This window comes from Synchiropus splendidus, chromosome 4 (genome assembly GCF_027744825.2).
Source record: "Synchiropus splendidus isolate RoL2022-P1 chromosome 4, RoL_Sspl_1.0, whole genome shotgun sequence".
In the NCBI taxonomy this organism is placed as follows: Eukaryota; Metazoa; Chordata; class Actinopteri; order Syngnathiformes; family Callionymidae; genus Synchiropus; species Synchiropus splendidus.
In genome coordinates this window covers 18460570-18485760 of record NC_071337.1, presented here as the reverse complement: position 1 = coordinate 18485760, position 25191 = coordinate 18460570, and the positions used below count along the sequence as shown (strand labels likewise).

General features: G+C 44.8%; 1 protein-coding gene across 8 annotated transcripts in view; it reads right to left on the bottom strand.

The window, feature by feature from the left end:
* Window positions 1–25191, bottom strand: part of sox5 (SRY-box transcription factor 5) — a 78434-nt gene that overhangs the window by 37996 nt on the left and 15247 nt on the right. For all 8 annotated transcript variants that reach the window (XM_053861613.1, XM_053861614.1, XM_053861617.1 and 5 more), the window contains exons 3-4: window positions 23153–23375; window positions 4854–4940 (exon numbers count right to left, since the gene is read on the bottom strand). In XM_053861613.1, the coding sequence (XP_053717588.1) occupies window positions 4854–4940; window positions 23153–23375 (310 nt within the window). The remainder of the gene's footprint in view (window positions 1–4853; window positions 4941–23152; window positions 23376–25191) is intronic.

Below are 25191 nucleotides of genomic sequence, written 5' to 3'. Positions count from 1 at the left end.
TGTAGTTAGAGGGAGGCACACGGAGGCACAATCAGTGTGTGTGTTTGTGCGAGTGCTCATGTCTGGTCATTTGCACCAGCTCTGTGGCTATATCGCTTGTGTGTGTGTGCGCGCATATGGGTGCACGCACACGTGTGCGGCTGGACTACAATCCCCCATTGTTCTTCAGCTGCTACCTTTAACAGGGCCACATTCCTGCGCCAGTCAAACCAGATGAGGACGAGAGAATGGGGGTAACGAAAGGGAGAGGGGGACAAGAGGTGGTCCAAAGGGGGATATGAAGAAGTCCAAGAATGGAGGAGGTTAAGATTACGAGGCACGGCTCCTGACCTACCCTTTGACCACTCTGGAAGGTGAGAGCCATCCATTTGTCCTCCCGGTTGGTAGCCGCCACCTCTCCCGCTGCCCACCGACACCCGGGGCCCCTCCTCTGCCCCCTTCTACTTTTCCTCACTTCCCCCGAGCTCCTTCAACCCGCCAACAATGAACAATAAAGGCAACTGGCGGGTGCACTGGCCGCTGGAAAAATAAACACGCCGCTGTCCTAACTCACAGACCCACCTTTGTCACGCCAGAAAAACAGAGAAACATGTGTGTGAGAGAGCCAGCGAGTGTCCGTGTGCATGCGCGTGTGTGCGCACAGCCAAAGCTGACCAAGACAAGAAAGAGCCCTGTGTTGAAGACTGTTCAAGTTGGGGTGAAGGGATCGCTGAGGAAGGGGGTGAAGTTAAAAAAAAAAAAAAAAGATGGGGGTTGTAAAGGTGAAACGATGGATCAAAGGACTCTTTATTGTCACGCTCTGAACTCACTTTACACTCACACCGGTGCACCCTTACTCACTGGTCACTGGGGCACGAATGTTTGGTGTGCTTTGCAGGTTGCTTGCATGTAGATATTTCAATATTTTATGGATTTATACCTTAGGTACTGTATTTTTAAGCTCTCAAATGCTGGGGTTTTTTAATGTTACCCCTTCTTTGCAATCTTCAACAACTAAAATTTATATTTGGGAACAGTCATTTTTAACAGGTACATTAACAGCAATGGTATGGACAAAATAGTTTCCATTCACGTCTCTGATGACAGTTCAAAGAACTCGGTTTCAATTGCCATCTGTGTGACTCTTCCTTAACAAAGCAACTTTTACATTCAGAATCTCTGGACACCAGCGAAATCGCTGAACAGTGGGTGTCTCTACTGCAAGATTATTGCGTATTGACTTGGTGGTTGAGAGAAGAGGAAGTATTAAGGGTACAAGTTTTGAGAGGGCTTTCACTTTAGCTGTGTGCATGAGTAGAAAAGTGAACAGCACAGAACGGTGGAGATTTGACTGTATGTGGAATAGGACTCTCACACTAACTCACACAGGTAAGTGTGAGCCAAACCGTGTGAGACAACTCCTTATTGCGTTTTCCTTGCAAGCTGTTCTCAAACCTCCCTTCATCTGCGGATGTTTTGTCAGCAAACTCCAGCTCCCGCACGATCCCAGACTTTTGCTCTGCCACTCTCATTTGCACTCTTAGTATTTCCATGACCGACCCATAAATCAGCGCGCGTCCGCTCGGACCGATGCGAGGCAGGCAGGCAGGCGGATCGATAAGTGGTTTCCTCCATCGGTTTACACACATTCCTCCTGAGGCTGATTGCTGCCTGCCGAAACCCATCCAGTCCACAGACTCCCTCTCACGCACACACATGGTAATTAACCAATTTGTAACAATGTAATACTTGTCACTGTGTTTCTGGTGCTAATTAATGACCCCTGCTGCATTGATAACTCCCTGTAGTCAGAGGGAGGAGAGGCAAGTGCACAGCCAAAGAGAAGCGGCGCTAGAGACTTGAAGGGGAACAGTTGGTCTCGCGCAGTGAGGCTAGCGCCACAGACAAATGCGAATAAAAGTAATGACTCCAGGTCGTTGAGTAACTAATAATTACAGTAAGTAAGTGGATTACACTCAACCGTAAGTGTTTACAGTACAGATGTTTCCAGTTACTCTGGTTTATGTCATTAGGTTGGCTGCGGGGGGAAGCCAGCGAAATGGGAGGCTGAGTGGTGTTTGTGGGCAACAGAATTAACATCACAATCCGGAGTACTTGTGTTCACAATTCAGGCCGTTCATTCCTGCAGGTGGTTTTGCTGTTACAAATATGGCCATAGACTGATTGGTTTGTGTTTGACGTTGTCAGGAAACTTTTTTTTTTCTTATTTATTCTGGCTGCATTTCTGAATCATTCGATCACTCCTCGACACTTGACTGTTCAAACAGTGGCAGTCCTCATCAGTCCTCATGAATCTTGTGGTACTGGATTACATAGTGCGTCATAGGCATTATTTATAAAGTGAAAGATATAATGATTCATCGGGCTCTAGATATCCAATATCCAAGCCTAAGTTGACCCCTCCCTGCATTTCCACCCACCGCTGAGTTCAGGAGAAACACACCAATGTCAACGTGACAGTTTGTGTTGTGTCCTTTTGCATAGTTTTGAAGAGCCAGAATCTTCTTTTCTTGCCATCTTATGGTCGAGATTGCAGAAATAGGAGACGTTTGTTTGCTGACTAAATGATCCGACGTGTCCTCAGCTCAGGGCCGACAACTCTCCAGTGAAATGTGACGTCGATTGACGTTATATTAACCCTGATATTGTCACTTGTTGTGTAAGAGCTATGAAGTGTCTTTCTCCGGCAGACCTACCCCTCACCCTAACCTTGACACTCCTGGAGTGTAACATGAGTGTTTGAAGTGTGTTCTCTTACAATCGCAAGTTGGATGATGAAGTGAAGACAGACAGCACATTAGAATTTCTGTGACAGTATAGCTGAAATAAATGCTCTGCTCAGGAGAGACTGAAAGTAGAAGCCCTGTTCCTCCACATTGGGAGGTGTCTATTGAGGTGCTTCAGGCTTTATCAGGACGTCTCATAGACACCTTTCTTGTGCGATGTTCAGGGTCTTGCAAACTTCATGGTGCACACCCTGGGACAGTATTGCCCCAGAAGAGGTAGAGGAGGTCTGGACCTCTTTACAACATGATAGACAGATGCCTACACATTTGCTGTGTATTTGGTTCTATACTACTTTTGTGTCTGTATCAGCCAGTGTTTCTGTGAGCCCCACATGAAGTTTTCACTGACGTCGCCTCTCAATAATGCAGCTGTGCAGCAGGCGACAGCTCAAAATCACTTTGTCGCCCTCAAAAAGCTCTTCAGTGGAACTCGATGGGGTAAAAAAAAAAGTCAAGCGACAGTGAATGGGAGCGCAGCATATGTAAATCATGCTACATACATTTGTGGCTTTTATCCTAATAAGACACACTGTTATGTAAGACAAGTGTTTGACTCCTAAATGGATTCAATGATGCAGACACGCTCAGTTATACACACACACACACGACTTTCCAGCTGCTGATGTACCAAGCGGGATGTCCCTGTGTAGAAATGTCAGCACAGCAGGGAGCTGGGAAAATGCAGGTTTGATCAATACTGTACCCCATTCCCTCCACGCTGGTGCACCACAAACCTCTTTGATTTCATTTTACACCGCTTCCTAATGAAGCTCAATCACTGAAACAGAGGCTTTTGGTGGTGTGGAATAATAGGTATTTTGTCACTTTTCGCCAGCTTTGTGAGTTCCCTCCTGGCTGTAGTGCGGGACAATACGAGTGATTGAAAGTATTATGTAAGTAGTACACATTTTGCTGCTTGTGGTCAAAGACTTTATTGTCAACCCAGGGTTGCTCTTGTACTGCAGCTGTCTCCTCTTTCTTTCTTTAAACCCCTTAGGTTTTTCTGCTGGCAATTTAAGCATTGTGATCTTTTAAGTAGATGAACAAGTTCTTTTAAATCCAATGCCAGCGGTGTAGTTTCAGCTCTTTTTCTGATTTGGGTTTGGGCTGCCACCTTATTTTTCTTTTATTGATTATTATTTTTAAATAAGATTCATATCTCACTTCTGACTATGATTCTCCCTCTTTACATTGTTGTTTACTTTTATCGTGTTGATAAAAAAAAAAAAAACATTCTCAACAGAATAACAGTTTTCTAGATAATATTCATCAAATCATAAGATCAGAAATATGTTCATGTATAGTGCACTGTTTGTCCCATCAAGCCAGAATTGGTACGTAAATGAACATGCTAAAATACATTGTCAAAAAATTGGTGAAAAAACCTCATCATTGCATCTGCATAATGTGTGAGGCCAGGCTTCCAGGAATCCCTTTCTGCTGAGGAGTGATGACCCCGGTCCAAATGAGAGGCGCTGTCTTTATATTGTGTCCTGGGTATGACTCCCATTAGTTACCTGTAACACTGTAACTGGGAGATGCCTGAGTCACCTCAGTCTGCTTTGAGTCTCTCCAGTATGACTGAGCTTCCCACCCTATCTCAGAGTCGAGACACTGCGCGGAGAAAACTTGTTTCTTGTCTGTATAATCTTGCTCCAAAGATGGTGAGGTGCGATGTAAGAGTAGGAAAGCCAAATAGAGAGGTTTTATCTTTTGTCTCAGCTCTGCTTGTGGCTAAAGATATGAATTAAAACAATCAATGAATCAGTGAATGAAATGAATTTCATTCAATCATGCATCAAAGTATGATATTTTGTATAACGGAATTCATCAAAGTCTTTTAAGGTGTTCTGTCATCTAATGCGTGGTCAATTTTCTGTTTGAAAAGACCACCCTAAAATGTAATCCATTCTATAAAAGGCAGTTTCCCCAGATTTTGTTGTGATAGCTCAATTAAACCCAATTACTTTTGGGCACAAGTCGTGGTAGTTCAGTGAAGTCAGTTTACTTTTCGAGGATTCCTGAGTGAACACTTCACCGGAGGTTGCTTCGTGATCAGAAACATACCTTTGATTTCTCCGATGTGCCCTGAGCCCATGGCCAAAAGTTTATCCTTCCAGTCCTTTGACAACAGCCTCTCAATGCTGGGGGGCTCTGTTTTGGGAAAAAAGAGGGACAAGGGGAAAGAGAGAGAGAGAGAGGGGATTCAGTCGACTGGCCAACTCGACAATAAAGCTCATTTAAAGTCCATTTGCTGTAATAAAGGCAGCGGCAGCTCAACCTAATGGCCGCATCAGCAGGAGAGAGAGGGAGTAAGGGAGAGAAAGGTGGAAAGGGAGAAGCTGATAATCGAAAGAAGGGGGGATCTGAAGAACAAAAACAAGTGAGCAGAAAGAGTGAGAGAGCGAGAGAGCCACCACAAGATAAAGAGAAAGACAAGTGGAGCAGAGAGGGAGAGAAAGAGGGAGGCTTTTTCCCTCTCACCTGCTGCTAGAGAATCATTAGCCCTGTGGGCCCTGAGACAAAGAGGGCCTTAATGCACCCGCCACAATGGACACATTATCAGCTCGCGCTTTGTTTTCAACACACACATACACATGTGCGCGCGCACACACACACCAGCTGAATCGCTAATTAGAATCCTGACTGTGGTCACATTTGCGCATGTTTTCGTGCACGCTCGGCGGGACAAATGGAAATGTCACACAAGAGGGCATGCAGCGACTCAATCCCAAAAGTGTCCACATGTATAGATGGACTCTGGTGTCGCTCACACTGGACTGTTATGGACTGGAACAAAAAGGAAATAGTCATCAGACAAAGACAGCGCGGCAAAGAGAGTATTTTATTTACTGGCAGCCATCTGCAGCCGAGGCCCGATTGAAGGAGAGGTTCTTACTCGCAGAGAGCGGAGATTAACCCCGTCAGCCAACGCAAACACACTCACTCCGATGCACAAACACCCGCAGAACAAACATGCACAGCGCATACATTTGAACGCTGCGCAGTCATTACATTACACACACACTGGCGACTGCTGACGGCAGCTGGAAAGTTTGTTTGTCCCGGATTATTATTTTTTTCTTAGCATTAAGTGGAATGACAGGAGTGATTTAAGGAAAAGAAAGTCTTAATCTGGCTGGTTGGAGACAGCTTGCCTGTAAACACACAAACGGTCAGATGGAAAACACTAATACCTTCCATGGAGAGTGGAGTTGTCCGGCGTCGAACAGTTTAGCTTTTTCATACAGACTCTGGTAAACAAACCTGACTATGTCTCTCCTCACCCAAACGCCTCTTTTCATCCTTTTGCTTCACACGCTTGTGCGCAAAGACAAAAATCTTTGTCAACCCTTTTGTGTCAACTGAGGGGAATTTTACAGTTACAAGTGAAATAGCTTAAGTGGAAGAAATGTTTGCTGTTGCCATGAGGCATCGTACAAATTGTGTTCAAACTGAAATGCTGGCTTTCGCTGGCTTCACCCAAGAGAACGTTCTTCAGTTCTGTATGACAAACCGTGCACTTTATTGTGGTTAGCATGTGTACTTGTGTTCGGTGCTTATGATGTACTCTGTGGATGCTTCACTGGTGGCACTGGTAAAGGTATGAGGGAAAGTGAAAGTGAACTTTATGACTGTAGGAATCATGGTCCTGTGTGATAGTATTTGAGGTAAAAAAAATTGTCACCATGCACATTTCCTCATAAATACAAGACAAAAAAAAACAATCGCTGTGATATTGCCAAACATTTGAACTAAGATCTATAAAGAAGGGGCAGAAGGGTCATAACTGTGTGGCTTCAGTGTTGCTGCATTCGGTCTCATCTATTAGAACTGACTCATTCCCGCTTCATCGCTGACAATAGCGTCACAAACACACACAAAGATCAATGCTGAACTTCAACCCACTCACATCACACTCTTTTCTTGTTGTCTTTGTCAATTATCCTGCGTCCTTCGACTGCTTGCATCTGTTTTTTCGCGCAGTTATTCAACAACTAAAGTTTCGGTGCGTGTCCCTGATATGCCCTCTGTACATTCTGTCAGGAGCGGCTGTAGCCTCGGGGGAACAGGTTAGCAGACAAGTGGGATAAAGGTAGGGTGGATGAAGGGGGGCACTGGAAGGAGCTTGCGTCGATAGAGGCAGAAGATCGGAATAAAGCTCCCGTGTTATTTTTCCCGTGACAGCTGTCTCACCATCACCCCAACAGGTGCTATTAGCCCCTGGCGCTCCCTTTCTCTTGCGCTCTGTCTCTCTCTCCTTCTTTCTGTGTCCCTCACCCCCCACCCTCCTCTTTTCCTCAACAATGACAGAGGCTTTTAAGCCAAAGAGCTTTGACAAGTGAGAGGGAACAACAAATGGCAGCGTCGCCTGTTCCCTCTCCACTGCACTCCCTCTTCTGTCTCCATCTCCTAGTTATTATTTTTATTTATTAACAGGGCTGTAGCCATTGTCCCAAGTGACAGGCCAGGGCCACTTTAACTATTAATAAAAGCCGAGAGGCTCTTTCATTGTGCTGCGGAAGGCACTGCAGGAAGAGGCCGACGAGGAGAAGAGTGAAGAGCTGCTGAGAGCGTCTTGAGACGTTGATTGATGTGCTGGACCAAGACTCGCCCGGACACGGAGATAGTCGCTGTCTTAGTCACGCATGCTAGCAGTCATTGTGACTGGACGATGTACCTGTACCTCTGCTTCTAAACATGAACAAATGCTCCAGGATCACCTGTGAAACTTCCTCAGAACTATGACTGAGTTTGTTAGAGGACACTCTTCACCGTTGCTGTGTATTCACTGAAATGGGGAAGTTGGCATCCAAGATTAGTTTGTTTATGCTGTGCTTTGCAACATGCAAATTTGCATCTTTGCATGTACAGCTTCATAATGTCATTCATTGTAACTCAGGGATGCTTTTTACTATGATGACTGTGAGAAGTTCTCCTCCGCATACATTTTCTGAAGAGATGAAAACTGATGGAACAGTTTTTTTATATAGTTATATTGAAATTACAGCACTGTGTTACAACAAACAAACTTACTTTAGTCAGACCTAATGCATATGCTTAACTGGCATTAAGTAGCATTACAGTATTAAGTTACAAGAAACATATTTTTTTTACATAAAAGGTGGTCATGATCATAAAGCATTTTTTTACGCATTTATTTTTTAGATTTGATTGCATTTTTACTTGCTGTTTGTCATATTTGTAATGTCTTTGATAATATAAGTCAAAGTATTTTCATGTTAAGCTCTCTTTCTTAAAAAGTAAATGATTTGTGTCTATCACAATAAAAGAATCATTACGAAAAATTTACATAAAAAAAGAAAAAAGTTCAAAGTTGTATACTTTTCAAGGAGGTAGAAAGAGAAACTGATGATTGGATGTTGGGTAAAGGGAAAGCAACAAATACTAGTTTCGTAAAGATTGAAATAAATACCTGTGAAACTCAAAAAAGGGTCCACATTCGAAGCCAAGTGACTTACTTTTTTTTTTTTTTCCGTAGACTGACTTGAATAAATGAATTCAGTCTTTTTCTACTCCATGGAAACAAAGCAGCATTTGTGGCCAAGTGGAATTAAAAAAAAGTGAACATTATAGGAGCTACTCCCTGTTTTCGGCTGACGTACGCGGGTGTTGAATGTGTGTGTTCTTTGAGTTTTGTGCCCAAGCTTGGGTGTGGGCTGCATACTTGCAGGGTGGGACCTCTGGGAGTGGAGCATGCCCGCCTTCTCCCTTTTTACATAAATGAAGGAACACAGGAGCGTTAGAAGGAGGGAAAAAGAGTATGTGGAGAAATCAAGTATCTTAAATACTGTCCTCGGAAACACTGACTTTGCCATCGAGTGTGTTGATTCACGAAAGAGTGATTCCAATTGCGCAAGATGCGGAGACCACTGACAATAACTCTGAAATTGTCAGCTATTATTTTGGCTCATTGGCTCAAACGGAGTCAAGCTGCTGCCCTGCTGCCGAGCCAAAACAACCCTGTCCACCTGCTGAGCGAGGCAGAGGCGCAGTGTGTGTGTGTTTGTGTGAGTTCAAGCCCTCATCTTGCTCTGGATCCACATGGGCTTTTGAGTCAGAAGCTTCTGGACAGGACAGGGAAGAGTGAGATTCGAGGGAAACAATTATTCTGCTGCTCATTCTACGTTCACTTTTGCCCTGAGTCACCAACAGCGGCCAGCTCTAGTTTTCCTATTATCTCATATTTGCGCAGCCTGGAGACCTCGAGAGGAAAAGGGGGGAGGTGGAGGAGGTGCACAAGTGGAAAGGGAGATGGAGAAAAGCGGAGGAGAGGAAAAGAGAGCGGCTGGGGTCCTCGGGTGCGCAACAAAGGGGCCTCTGTGCCAGCGCCAGACCCAGCCGGGATCCGAGGACGGAGGAGGCGAGAGAGGCGGAGGAGGGCCCACAGGAAAAAGACCTGGCCCGGGACCCAGAGCCAGCCCTTATATACCCGAAAAACAAGCTCCACATTAACTTGAGACTTGGCAGTGGTGAGGAAGAGGCAGCGACTCCTCATTCCCCCTTGCTTCACTTCAAAACAGACTTTCACCAGACGAGACAGATTACATTTAGATACAAACACCCGATTAGATTAGCGGCATGTTTAGGAAGACCCCGATCTTAACTACCCTAATGTAAACCTCTTAAGTGGGTTATCAAGATGCCGCAGCTGATTGGGATTCACAAGATATGTTCTCGTAGAACACTCATTGTAGAGACTCGTCCACAGAGTGAAAAGCCTTGAAAACTACTAGATAAAAACTAGATAAAAATAATGTAACTATGTTTATATATATATATATATATATATATATATATATATATATATATATATATATATATATATATATATATATATATATATATATATATATATAGTGATCTCATCTTAAAATGCGTTTCATTCCGTAAAATATTGAGCAATGCAACTCCATGAGTAGGATGCAACTGTATAAAATATTTGGTGTTTGTCTGTTAACAATCTCAAGAGGAAGAAGAAAACGCGTGTTGCCATTTCTTCATTAATATAGTTGTTGTGGTGAAATGGTGTGTTGTCACTCAGTCTGTCTCTTCCCCTTGCTCACCGGCCGAGCCAATACACGGCATTACGAAATGATGATGTTGATATTTTGATGATCAATTCATGTGTGGTTGAGATGGGCCATGTGTCTGGACACATTTTCATAGATTCCTTCTAAAGACGGTCCAATGGCTCCGGAGCACGTGCCAAGATTATGGGCAGCTTCTTGTTTAAAAAAAGAAATACAAACAGCGGCACTGTACGGCAGATTGAGAGTGAAGCTAGAGGGAGACGTTTCAAAAAGCTTTTTGTCCGAGTCCACCTCACATCGCCACCTCCACAAGGTTAGCGGCTAAAAGTACCAATTACTGGCTTGTTGTTGGGGAGAACGGCACTTGGCAACAGTTGCCACAGTGGCAGGGCCAGCGTGTAAACACGAAAATCCCTCCTCTCCTCCTTGTCATTCACCTCCTGATATTCTAAGTCTTCCATCCCTCGACGTAGTGGGGTATGTAGTGGAAGAACGGAGGAAGAGTGTGTTCAACATTCGCCCTGACTTTTCATTCAGAAGTGGTTCCAACTTCAGTGATTAATAAAACACCAGGCGCAGGCTTGTGGGACACCATCAAGTCTTTGGCGCACACAGGAGACGACTCAGACAGTTTGTCACCTCGGAAAGTTGGTGGAAGTTTAGTAACGTGCGCTTATAGTTCTTCCTTCACACGCAGAGCTCTCAGGAATTGACTTTGTTGTCAAATTACAGCCCAACTGTTCATTATTTTGATGTAAACTGCGTTTTATGTTCAGAGAAGCTACAATATTATTTTTTTTTTATATTATATTTATTTTTTTGCCCAAATGGTTCATTTTTGCCATTAATCGAGAAGATATAAACAGCAAGATTATTGATATTTTCTGGATACATATGAACACTGAATCATAACACAAGCATATACATATTGCTTTTGTTGTGACATAATGGACATAGTCATTTAAAAATTCTTCTTTTGAATATCAATTACTTTTTCAATGTTAAAGTTTTTTTTGTGTATTTTTCCTTTTATTAAAGTTATTTTAAAAAATATTTATTCCACGCTCACCAATGAAATATATTTTTTCGCCTCAATTTTGGAGCTCTGTCCTTGTCTAGACCAGGGGTGGGCATAAATTTCTCATTGTTCACATTACGTACAGTGACTGATGTGAGAAGCCAAAAGACAGAAGAAAAAGATTTGTTGCTTAAATTGTGTTGCATAATATTATGAACAAAGAGTAGTTCAATTACACCATGACATTAAATGTTTGAAATAAAATAAATTATATCGATATATTTTCAGACTAAGTATTAAAAGGGATATACAGATGTAAAAAAAAAAAAAAGAGTTACACTTAAATGGTCATGATTAATGGAAAAAAGAATAAACCGTGGAGTTTTGCTGTGACCTCAGGCAAAGGGCCGCATGTGGCTACCAGCCGCATTTTGGCCACATCTGGTCAAGGCCGACAGTTCTGCATCTGGCCTCAAGAAAGGATGGTCACTTTTCTTTGGAGGTTTGTTTCGACAACTTGCCCAGTGAAGAAACAGCGAGGCAGACCCAGGGACAAGCGGGTGGAAAATCTACATATTATTTCACATCTGTATAATTGAGAGCGGAAGTCTGAGACATTCAGATCCGTCGGGCTTCATTCAGAACAGAATCTGCTAACTTAGTGAGAACACAATGAAGTGAGAGTAATACACTGGCCCACCAGCGAGACACCAGGTGCACTTTTAATGTGAAAAACAAATCTAGCAACCATCCAAACAGCACTTCTTCAAGTGGTGCTATTATTGGGAACCGCATGGGTGAACAACAGCGAGTCTCAATATAATGTTCTAAGAATAGCGGGTGTATAGCGGACAGTTGTGACGCTGTCAGTCACCAAATTAATAAATTGAAAATCTATTTATCTGAATACAGAGTTCTGCCCTTCACTCCACTGCCTTTCCCTAACAGATGGTGTTGTGGGTGCTTATGTCCAATTTGATTTGAACCAAACCCTCAGCCAATTTTTGTACTGGCATGGAATTGCAGCGAGCCAGATCCACACACTGGCAGTCAGAAATAGCAGCGGAGAGGGCGCGACACTGTGAAAGAACGATGAAGGGCAAAATCTGGAGCGACATTTTGAGAAAGTCGCCGGAAAACTTTGCTTGTTGTCTCCGCGTCACTTTTGCCTAGTGCTTTTTGTCTTCACTGTCTACGGGAAATGGTGTGATCACATGACAACCGTGCGAAGAAATGCAGAGAAAGATGAGTTAGACTCCTAGCGTTTTGATCTGCATTAGCATCAAGCGCTTTAAAGGCAACTGTTCAGTGCAGCTTTGAAGCATCTTCCTCATCTTCTTTTTGGTCATTAACCATCAGGAGTTGCCGCACCCAGTCAGATTTCTCCACCTAGTTTCGCCTTGCCTTGTTTCACCTGTGCTCTTTGTGTCTTCATTTACGACATTCATGGTTTTTCCTCGGCTCCTTTTTCCCATTGCCTCGACTTCAAACACGATCACTTCCTCCATTCCTTTATCAGCTTCAGTCACTGGTTGTTTTCTTGTTGTCTACCTTGGTAATTTTTCATCCTTTTCCCCTCTTTTTGCATCTGTCTGTAATATGCCTGACAGGCGAGGCCTTCATAACTGAGCTGTCTGACGCAGAGCAAACGTGAGCCGAGTCCCTTCTTGCACTACGAACACCATAGACTTGTCATGACTGAGACAGTCTCCCTGTCTGCCTGCTAGACTTTGCTCCTGCGACCTCCTTTATTACAAGGTAGCATTATTAACTCCAGAAGTTTAAATACACGACAGCCATGGCTCCTCATTTAGGCAAATCTATGAGGTTCCATCTTGACTTTTAGTGCCATGTAAGTCACAGGCCTTTGAGTGTCGCACGGCTCTATTGATGACCCTACAGCCACGAAGACTGCATCAGTTCCAGTCACACGTTGTGAAGTCTCAGAATCTTCACGTTGGTGAAACAAATCAGAGAAGTAAAAACTGTGAAGCTCAAGTTCGTCTTCTCCCACTTACCTAGACGGTGGTCGACATTATCTGTCAGCGGGGTTTTGATGAACTAGGCCAAGGCATTGGTGTGTATCGGCTTGTGTGTGTGTGCCGTTTGCAGTTGCTCGGGCTGCCGTAATGGAAAATGACACTTGCAATCTGTCTCGTGGCAATAACCTCTCTTCAGCGCTCTTGTCTCAGCGACGGCGGCGCACACACAAGCACACACTCAACGTCTCCTGTCACAGCAGTGGCCTGCGGGCCGTCCTTGTCACTGCACAGCTTTATTGCATCACTTTAACGTGACAACAAAAGAAGACATTGTGTGTCGGACCGGCTGTGTGAGCAAAGGGGGAATGGACCCACGCATTAACTCCGCCAGAGACATGCGGCAGTAACACACAGCTGCAATTTCTCTTGTGAGTCGTGACATTTTTCGTCTGCTTGTCAAAGAGACGACAGAACAGCAAGACAGTCCTGACACACTAATGCTGCTTTACATGTTGTATTCAAACTGAGACTCGAACTCTTGTTTGTAAGATGGCTAAGACTGTCCTTCCTATCATAGTTTTGGCCAACTGTGCAAGGTTTGATTGACAGCTGGCTCATAGACCCTTTGCATCGCCGGACATCAAGTAGCAAGTCCTGCCTCTTCCACTCGTCACTCTTGACAAGCACAACAAGACGTGCCTCCCTGTTTATGTGTCTGTTTCCGATATCCCTTTCCGTCTCTCTTTGCCTTTGTCAATGTGTGAATGCGCTGTGCGTCGATACGGCTGAGACAGTGCTTTGTAAAGTCTTAAGAATAGCCCACATTGTCCTGCGTGTTCAAAGATAGGACAGCAGACATGTGAGAACCATTAGACCAATGGCAACAACAGTCCAACCAGCAGTGGAATGCCCTGCTGACAAGCATGAGTGCCCTTCTGTGTGGGAAAGACCTGTAACTTCTATCCTACTATCCTAATTTCCCCTGTCAAGATCACACTATTGGAAGAGACAGCATATTGAAAATTGTTTTATGAGATTTGCATCGCTGAAATTTTGATCAGACTAACATCTTTCGCCCTCAAATGCCCACAAATTAAATAACAGTAAGATGGTTTGCAGAAGAAGTTGTTGGACTTTTTGCAATTTGTCTATTTGAACATCAGTGAGACCACCCAGGTCATGGCTGGGTTAAATGAGTTTTTCTCCCCACCGTCAGCCCACCTTGGTGCCTTTACTGCAGAGAACAATGGCATTAGACTTTGAGGTGGTTAATGCCTAAAACATGACTAGTCAGGTGGTGAGAGGTATTAGGAAACAACATAACTCAGAGGTGCCCAACAGGTAGGCTGCGATGTCCCAGTAGAACACAAAAGCAGCTCTGGTAGATAGACTACATGGCATAGAGGTCATGGGTATGTCATACATCACAGTTTATTTAAAAAAGATTTCAGAGTTGTGTGATGCCGCTGATGCTTTTCAATTGATCCAGTATGATTCAACTCATGGTTCGTGTCAATGGCTGGTTTGTGAGGCAATTTGTCGTCACAAGTCTTCCTCTGAAAGCCGCCCTCTCATTTCCTCAGTTCAGCGAATAGGTCTACCATTAGTCTGTCTAATAATAAATGCTGCTCGCTCATTTCAAGGCTCTATACTGTGTATGTGGCTTCTCAACATTCCTGTTGGTCTCAAACTCCTACGCCACCACTCCCCACCCCCCTCCACAAGACACCCATGACTTCTTGAGTTGACTAATTGTCTTAACTATGATTGGATCAGTAGAGTCTCTGAGACTTCGGTGGGGTGTAGCAGCCTTGGCTGTAACCTAGTTAGCCCGATCAGGCAAGCTAACAAAACCACTCCATGGTGGGGACAGAATGTGCCAGGGCCGGCGGACAGCCCGGGGGGGGTTCGGGTTTTCACGCCGTAAATGGATTCAGGGGCTAAAGCAGGGTTAAACAGAGGGTTCAATGTGAGTGGGTGTGTTCCTGGTGTTTGTTTTTGAGTGTAAGAATGTGTCAGTGAAACCGACATGACCTCACAAACAAGAGTACAGTGTCTCGGAATGGGCGGCTCCTTGAAGCAGCATCACAAGACTGTTCAGTGTGAGGACGGCAAACAAACATGAGGGAGCAGAAAATAAATGCACAGATCCAGCGAAGAAAAATAGTCTGGTACCAGAAGTTAACCTGCACCCACATATAATTATACGCCGCTGATCAGTGATAGGGCTAATCATCAACAAGGATTCTAAATTTAAACGACTGTCAGGCGGGTCTGCAAGCGTAGGATGGGAAATCTGTGCCAGAAACATGGTGACAAACCTCGACGCACAGAAATGCGCTGCTTCAATTATGAGAGGTGTGTTTCAGAAATTTGAGAGGAGACGCTCACCTTAACTGTTGGTACTGTTTTTCGTACATCAGCGTTGATGCTGTAAATATTCACATTTAAATGTCTATCGTGGATGATAGTTAAGGCATATTGTGTTTCTTTTTTGTCATTTTTATCTCTCGTGACTTCCCTTGTTGGGGTCCTGCAATAATGGAGCTTGTCTGGATATGGACTAGATATACCTCTGCATGCTTTTGGACTGTTCACTTCGACAGCATTTAAGTCACTCAAAGCTTCAGGATTGGACTTTTATATTGACATAACTGCAGGTGTCAATGCCTATGTTTAAGTGTTCTCAATAGTCTGTGTGTGTATTAATTACAGCTGAAGCATCATGTCACAGAGACAATGATTCAGAGGGGCAACAGCAACACACACCTGCGTTACAAATGCGAGTGGTGTGCAGCAGCTGATTTGCTTTGTCGCTCTCACCATGAGCCAAGATGGTCGTTGATTGTGTGCACGGAACTCCTCGCTGTGCGCAGAGTGTGTGTCTGTGCGCAATGCATCTGTGTGTGCCTATGTGTAGGTGACAGCTCCAGCCCAAAACTGACTGGCATCTGGCGGTGGCAGTTGTTTTAACAGCTGAGCTGACAACATTAATCCGAACGCACCCAAATCAAAAAGAGCCAACACCTGTTCACTGCTCCTGAGCGCAGCCGAGAAAGATGAGGAGGGAGGAAGCCTGTGGGTGGAAGATGGAACTAAGGAGTGAAAGGTGGAAGAGAGCAATGAGAAGCAGGTGGAGAGGGCGACAGTGACAATGAGGAGTCGCCAGGTTGGGCTGGATGGAAGGTGGTGAACAAGCGAGCGACGATAAGGAAGAATAGAGAAGGAATCAGAGGGGAGTTGCGGGACAGGATGAGAGGAGGCATGCTGCCAGGCAACACACACAGCACTTTCTCCCTTGAGTGAAGCGGAAAGGGGCAGTGGGCCAAATGAGGAGGGCGGAGTGGAAATCAGAGGGGAGAGGTGATTGGATAGAGGGATCCCACGGGGGGACAGACAGAGGGACAGCTGTAGAGGGGAGGGATGAGGACATCAGGCAGGAACATAACAATCAATCCAGTCTTGCTCTGACATGAGTGGCTGGTGATGAGAACTGGCCAGGCAGCAGCAAAGCAGAAGAATGCTGCTCTGGCGGGGCGGCCGGTGGCGCAGGGGGGAGGCTTTGGAGATTCTCCTCTCCCAACATCTGGCTTGAATAAGGGTGGGCCATGCTGTGACCCCTCGGGCTGACATCATAGACACCAGCACTTCATTTGCAGTGCCCGCCCCATGACCAGCCGGCCAAAGGTTAATTGATAAAGACCTTGTGGCTTCAAAGAGTGACACACTGACTGGCTGTCCAAGCTTGAGCAGGGCAGGCTGATTTACGCTCACGCCGCCCTTGTTGCTGCTAGCTTAAAATGAACTTACAAGAACACTGGTCTTTAACAGGCGTTTGAGGTCCACTCCCAGACCGCTGCTCTGTGTAAAAGCCCACTTCATCCATGTCAGATATGAAGCACCTCAAGCGGGTGGTGGTGACTGAGAAGAGCATTTCAAGCATGTCGCTGCTAAAGATGCGAAATTGAGCTAAGCAGCTTGTAGGTGGATTACATGAGAATGTGTAGATTCTGCAGTATGTAGCGTGTTGGGCTCAAACAACGCATGACTTTCAGATATGACTGCTGTGCAAAAGTATATTTTTTATTTGCTTGCTAAAGATGCCTGCGCGAGCTACAGTGCAGTTGGCTGAATCAGCTCAAACAGGAGGGTCAGTGTCCAAACATGGACATTTCTGTTGATACTTGACCCATTTGCTGAAACTTCTACTTAGATTTAGATCTCTTTGAACAAAATAGCTTTTCAATGTCAACCTATTTACCTCTCCGTAACATAAGGAACATAATTCATGAGACCAAAATGTGCCATGAAAAGTGAAAATGGTTGACCTACCCACTGTGGAGTACCAGAAATATATAGAGGGGAAAATGCCAGTACCAGCCACAGGACAAACCGAATAGAATATCAGCAATTGACCATCAGGAAGAAGCTGTTGTTGATAGAGACTTGAGATCTTAACAGTCATGATTGTTGTTTGTCTTAACCGCAACCACACATGTGCACTTACAAAATAAATGTGAAACATTAGTGTTCATATGATGCATATGACCCCACAGGAAGTACAAACTCATAAACCCTCCTTGTCTTATCAGAAGGCAACACACACACAGAACGGTCAAAAGTGTGACGAGGTCATAATAGCTCATCTATGGAAGCACAGCCTGATTCATGAACCTCCTGCTTTTGTCCTTAACTTAATGCCACACCGGGGGGCCAATATCACACAGGCCGACACACACACACAGACCATCAGGAAAACCGCAGGACCCTCTCCCCCTGCTCTAAGCCCCTTTATGCTCCCGTATTGGACAAAAGCCGGGGCACTACTTTCCCCACCACACACAAGAATACCATTCATCTGCTTAATATCGCTCATCTGGGACGCTAAGAAAAGCAGAAAGGAGTTTCATCCCCATCGATTGTCTCGTGCGGGGCTGCAAAAAGAATGCCCCGAAAAAAAGCAAAACAATTCATGAAGAAAAAACTTGAATGCGTCTTTCATCAACGCAACAATGCGCGCTAACACAATAGGCCTCAGGTTTGCCCTGTGATGTTGCCAGTTTCTCATGCTGCCGAAAGAATTGACTCGGAATTGCGAGATGTGCCTGTGATGATTCCTCCCCCCTTGTCTGACACAATGACTCTGGCAGGAAAGACTCGCAACTCGATTGATGTGTTAAAAGCTTGTTTTCTTACAAAAGTTATGATTGTGTTCGACAGAAGTCTTTGAATTTCTCAGCATGGGTGGATTTAGCGAAGAAAGGCAACATACGTCGTGTGAATCTCCTCAGTAAATAGTTCAAGTCTCATAAGTGTGATGTCAACGTCGCGTCTGAGAAGATTCTGCCTGAAACTCTTTAATTGGCAAACACCCGCACTTTCTCTCTTCATTTGTAGAGAATTCAAAGAGAAGACAATTCTCTTTTTCAGCCTCTCCCCATTCCGTTTCCATTCACTTCTGTTTCCCAGAGAAAGAAGAATGATGGAGACGAACAATGGTAGTGGGAGTCCTGCTGCACTTCATGTTAATTTATACATCTAACTAATTACCAACAAAGGCTGGAAATCACATAAAGACATTCTCCCGCTCCCACGCTAAGGCTGTGAACCTGCTGCTGCTGCTGCTGTTGTGATTTTCCTCTGTTTGTGAATCTCAAACTCCCCTCAGGGATATGTTTAAAGTTGAAGGTCTGTGTGATGACTTGCATATGCCATTGTCATAGTTGATGTGCATGTGTGTGTTTGACATAGCCCCCCAGATAGTGAGGCAGGATTAGGCAAATTGTACGAGGTGGTGTGCGGACAGGGGGGGGGGCTGAGAGACAGATCCCTTCACTTCTTCTGGTCCTTTTTTTCTCCCTGTCCTTTCTCTCTCTCCATCTTCTTGGCAGAATGTATCCGCCCTTCCCATTGTCACCCCATTGGAGTGTACGGAGGCGTGAGGGAGCTCCGGCCACTGTGTGCTTGTCTGGCACAATGGCCTTGCCTAAGTGCTGTCCTATAAAATGCCTCAGTGCTCTCTAAAAGCAAACCCCTTGGATCTCTCTATGCCTTGAAAAAAAAGCAAAGTGTGCATGTATCGGTGTGTGCTTTATTTTGTGTGTCTATCTATCATGGACTTTTCAATATGGATTCCAGTGACTTGCAGTGGCAAGCCATATAAACTCCCCAGTGCCTGACCTCAAGGTTCCCAGCTGGGCTGTTAACAAGCATATACTGTGTTTTTGTTTGATCAAAACCATAAAGTTTAGAGGCCAAAGTCTGACCCTGGAGGTACACCTTGACCCACTGAAACAACAACAACAAGGATGGCTGTTGCACAGACAGCTCACGGCGGAATTAATTGACAAGCGTTGTTTATACTGTACTGTAAAAATCATCCTGGGATGTTTTTTTTGTTCTTTAAGCTGTCAAAACGGCTGTCACTCACACCCAGTCATGTCTCAACAGAAAGCCCTTTCAGTTTATTAATCTATAAAGTGTGGGGCCAAGGTCTGAACCCAGAGAGGCCCCCCTTGTCGTATAACTACAACAATATAGATTAATATTTTAACTGTAACATCAGAGGAGACTTGTGGCAGCAGGAAGCTTCAAGGAGAGGAGTGCATGTGAAAGAAAAGAGCAACAATAGGAACGTGTGACGTTTAAAGCAACTGAAGGGCATTTATTAACACATCAAACATTGGAGAGCCCTTAAGGCCTTTTGCTTACATCTCTGAAGTACTGCTAGATCTAAAAGTTGACCAAGTAAGAATGGTGTCAAAGCCATCATGGCTTTTAAAGTTAACATGGATTCCAACAATTTCCATCTCTCTCTCTCTTCTTCAGCAAGAAAAGAATCCTCTTTCCAGTAGTGACAAGTTTACCACAATGTCCCGTCCTTCATTTCATTTGTTGCCCCTAACATCCTGAAGAGATGCACGAAACGGTGGCTTAAGTCTTTTTTTTTTTCTGTAAATCACCAGCTGCTGGAAATAAACCTTTCCAGTTTAGCGAAATGTTTGTAGTTTGGTTGTAGTGAGTGGAGAAATGAGGCTGAGAGTCTGGTGAAAGTCTAGGCCAGCAGAGGCACCACTCCAGGGGCATAGAAGAACAGCTGTGTCCCATTTAGTGGTGTTTCTTCTCCTTTACTTCTCCCTATCCTGCGTTTGCCACCTCTCTTATGTCTGTCTGTCTGTCTGCCTGTCTGTCCGCCTGCTTCCTCTAATAGATTGTTGTGGGGTTCAAAGGGGGTTAAGAGGAAAGTCCTAGGGAACTGTCCAGTCCAGGTGTGTGTAAGTTAAACTGTGCGCGTCTGAGTGCATGCACCTTCATCTCTCCTGGGCCTTAGCGTCGGCTCTCCTCTCAACCCCTAGCCTCCTGCACCACGCCGCTCTCTGCTCTCATTAGTCCTCGTAATGACACACACACGCTCTCCTGCACGGGCTGCCTCTCACCTCCCTCCACACAAACACATGTACAGTGTCATGGCATTCTTATCCTTGCTGTTCCACCCTGTCGCTTCTGAAGAATTCATTAAATATGGTGGCGGTGTGTGCGTGCGTCTGCTGGTGTCTGCAGGGTAGCAGGTGGCCGCGAGTGTAAGACAGGAGATGAATGGAGAGCGCTGGAAAGTGGTTGGGCCAGGCCATAGGGGACAGCATGGCTCGTGATATATCAGCAGCCTTCCCGGACATGCTTCCGACGCATTGTTTACTGTTTTACCTCAATAGACACGCGGTGAAATATATATGCAAATAGACAACTCCTGGACTTAAACACACACTGACCTAGTATCTTCCGCTCGCCATTCATCTCCTGTAAGTAGAGCAGAGTCACAAAAGCTTTCGAACTTAAGCTACACTGTTGTTTTGCTCTCAGCCTGCCCAGGACAAAATCTCTAGCACTGGTCAGAGATGTTTATTCTTTCTGACCCATTTTGTGTGTGTGAAACCCGCTTGCTGTTAAGGCTTGTGCATTTGAATGCGCGCTGGTGTGTCATTGATCCAGCTGGGAGCGATACACAAGTCTTGTGTGTGTGTGTGTGAGAGAGAGGGAGCAGTAATATTCCAGGCCTTTCATAATGATTAAAGCCTTCATTAAATTTTCATCCCAACCTGCTGTTTGCTGCTAATGGCCTTTGTGAGCAGCGCAGAGAAACAATAGCTAGCCGGGCACAGAAAGGGGATTTCTATCACGCGTTCAATCCTGCCCCTTGTCATCTCTCTCTCTCTCCCCCACTTTTTTTTTTTCCATTTGCCTTTGCCTGGCTTCATCTTTTCTCAGTTCCCCCTTTCTTCCGCGACTATCTTTTCTTTCTTCCTTTCTCTCTTGCTTGGCCTGGGTTTTTGTGCGGGTCTGCAGGCGCTGGGGCCTTTTGTTGGCGCGTTTCATTTAAACGTAGGGCAGATAATGCTCGGGGTTGGACGCCGCACCACTGTGGCTCTCCGTTAATGGGATCGACGAACACACAGCGCTCTCACTCTCTTCTTTACTCTCCCTTCTCGTCCTCCTTCTGTTGTGCCCTCTCCTTTTCTTTCCCTGTGCGCTCCCCTCCATCTCTCTTGGTTCTTCTCTGTATGCTGGCTGACTCATAAAGATCCATTATTGTTGTTTTTTTCCTTTCCTGTGTAGCCAGTTCATGAGGTCCAGTGAAGCTGCGAACAACCCAAAACACACCTCAATTACAGCTCAGCTCCACAAACAGCTTTTTTTTGTTGTAAAATATGCCACAACAGGCCTCTATATCGACTGGAATGAAAACAACCAGACAGCAAGAGCTGACCGGCAGTCTAGACCGCATTTAAAGCCTCAAAAGCTTTAAAAAATAAGGTTAGCGCATCACAGCTTGAAATGAAAGCCTGAGATGTACTCAGGGAAACAACATGTACACCTACACTTGAAGACAAATACACACTCTGCACGGCTTCCCTTCTTGTTGTTTAACCTTTCGGGCATAGTGTCATTCCAGGCTGCCTACAGTAGGAGGTATGGAGGCGTATTAGTGCCTCTGCTGTTTGCTTTGGCTCGCATCTTTATTTGACTGCCCCTGAGCAAGGCGTTGAATCTTTATCAACTCGTTTCCAAACTCTATTGATACTGTCCAACCTTCCTAAAGTGGTGACACACCTGTTGCTAATCTCTTTATCGCATCATCTCCATGTCATGCTCTTCATAGTGACTTAAGCCCTCATTTATTTGGGAATGGAAATTCGTGTTCGCCACTGGGCTAATTTTATCTCTTTCACAATCACCGACTGTTAGCTCAGGGCTTAATTTGACAACGAAATATTAGGCTAAGCTAAACTGCGTGCCCTGGGGCGAAATTCTGATTTCCTATTGCAAACTGTCTGTGAAATATTTCGCTGAAGGCAGAGCGCATAATCAAAACAAATTGTTCCAGAAGGAAGTATGATGTGCGTTTCCCTTCGCCAAACATTTGGAGAGCTTTTCACACCCTCAAACATGCGCAAAGTTCCGCAAACACACACTCACACATGCACACACACCTCCTCACATACACACATGCACATCTTTACTTGTCAGGTTGTGATAAATATGCAAAGCATGGTGGACAATGGGCCCAAACAGCTGATGCTGTCTGTCTGTGTGCTGGGAAAACAAAGAGTCGCCTCTGATGCGTTTTCTGTGTGTGGGTTCACAGCAGAAGGAGAGAGATGCAGTCACAGGCTACATCCAATCATTTAGTTTGATGAGTTAACCGAACAGTCTAGCTTGTTGTTGACAACAGTGGTCTATTGTCTCGTCATGTGTTTGCTTCAGCTATTTCATCCTCAGCTGAGTGGAAGGGTGACAGTTTTATGAAAAACACAAAGACTTCCACCATTCTGTGCAGGACACCTACCATACCAGGCCGGCCGTTTCTGACCTGATGTTTTTGTCTTGACCTGGTTTAGGTTTCACGAAACGCATTGTGTTCACAGAGTTATGTCATTGATTTAGCATGACTTTGCTGAGAAGAAAGTTCAGATCAGATCTTCACTCTGACAGAGGTGGGGGCGGGGGCTGGTTAGAAGGGACTATTCAAACGTTCTGGAAAATGAGGATGGAAACTGAAGCACAGACGGAAAGCAATTGCTCCAATACCAGTAACTTCACTATTTAATCAAGATAACATACACTGGCAAACAACACACTTTTCAAAAACTGTATTGAGTTGTATCACAGACCAATATTGCTCCCAAAAAAAGTAAAAACCTAGCGCTGCAAGTGAGAGTGAGAAGAAAGGGAGAGAAAAGAGAGCGGAGAAAGAGCCAGAAATATGTTTATATGGCACATCTGGCCATGCAAGTCTCTCCTTTCATCACTGACCTTCTGGCTCGTTCTTGATCAACTCCTCCATCTTGCGTTGTTTCAGTGTGTCCACTACATCTGCCAGACTGCCCTTGCGTCTCTCTGGGGTCCCCAGTGTGCCTGTGGCAGAACCTCCGTCGCCACCCAGCCGCCCCCCTCCTCCGCCATCTTCTTTTCCTGGTGAGGTAGCATTGTGTGGGGTGTATGGACTGAGCGAGTTCCCCTTTGAGCCGTCCTGCTCCTAGGAGGAAGAAAGAAAAGTTCAATAAATGATTGTGGGGCCCAAAAGTTTTTTGAGCTCGATTATAAACAAACGCTTTCCCGACTCATTATCTCAGTTCCTATCGTATTTATTTTCTGCGTCTCTCTTGCGCGATGCCCACTGCAACCAGCTTTCATCCTGAGCCAGATATCTCAAGTTGGGGCGTACTTTTTATTCTCCTTCACGTTCTCTGGATATGTATTCATCTGACTTGGAGACACTTTACAGACTGAAAGGGAAAAAAAAAAACATCTCACAAGCTTAAAGTCATGCTAACGCTTCATCGCTAAAGCTGTTCAGCTTTGAGGGATGTCCAACTCTCCTGTAAAACTCCCATTCCTAAGTTCCGCTGCTGCTGCTTCGACATTCCTGACAATTAATATTAAAGATGCAACTTCATCAAAGTTACAAAAGAAGATTTGCTTTCAAGTGGTGTGTATTTGGAGAGTCATCAAGTGAAAATAAAGAAATAAACAATATATAGAGGCCACAATAAGCCTCCACGTCTGCAGCCAAGCTGTCATGAATAATTATCCTGCTGTCTCTTGCAGAACTTTTCTCTGTCAACTTGATCGTGGCAGGTTTACAGTGTTTGTAGCTTCAATATTTGTCCCGTGTACGCAGAGATTGAACGGGGCCTCGGATTTTTACACGCATTTTCAACAAATTACAGCAGCAAAATACATTTTTAAAAAAAGGATTTGGTCACAAAAAGAGTAACACACTGTAAACATCTTATTGTGTTCAAGTAATTAAAGCTTAACCCAAATACTTGATGTACTGTAATTTGAAGTTAAAGTAGTGATGCCAAGCCTTTACTGGTTAATGTGTTGTCTGTGACATAAAGAACATGAGTTGCTAACAAGTGTCAGACCTTTGTTTCTAACCCTGTCACACAAAGGTCATGCTGCTGTTGGTCACATGATCTTCATTGTGCTGTCAGTCAGCTTCCTCACTGAAGTCATTGAGGGCACACAACATGTTTTATTCATTGTTAGTATATTGAAAAAAAAAAACTAGAGTAACAACAGTAATGATGGTTTAGTTACAAATCCTTGGGATTCTTTTGTCAGGGGTGGTGTCAGGCTGAAGAAAGTCCTCACTTCCTCCCCCTGAGAGAGTTTCTTTTTCATTCTACTTGTGGGCGGTGCACTGCGTCTGGATCAATGTACATAACAGGGGTGTTTCAGGAGCTCTAGAATGTTAAGTAAATATCATCGTCTTAATCTTTGACCTGATAACTCTGGCGTTTGTTTGGACAGCCCGCTTGATAGACTTAATTCCAGCTCAGTCCAATTAACATTGACACTGAGAGTGAAGCACTAAAGCGCTCGCAGCTCTTTGCTGTCCGTTAAACATATAAGCATAGGAAAACCAAACACGCATGCTACAAATGAGTGGCCTCGGGCACGGCTGCTCGCGCTCACACCTCCACAGTTTGTTCAGGTATACTGTGCTGTGTTTAATGACGGCAGCAACTGAGTTAACAGAACCAGCCAGCCAGTCTGTGAGCTCAGCCGTTTGTAGACAGCAGGGTCAATGGTCCACGGGGTTAATCTTTGGCTAATCTCACTACAGTGTGGAGCACACCACCTGGGATAGCGCCGCACACTTCAGCCACCTCCGTCTGCGTGTGTGTGTGTGTGTGCGACAGAGAGGCGTTGATACATTCCTGCTCTATTAAGGGCATTATGGTGTGTTTGCACAGCAATTGTTCATTCAATCATTAACCATTTAGTCTCCAGTCACACTCCGTGACTGAGCTTTGCTTTGATATTGAGAGCTTTTTCCCCTC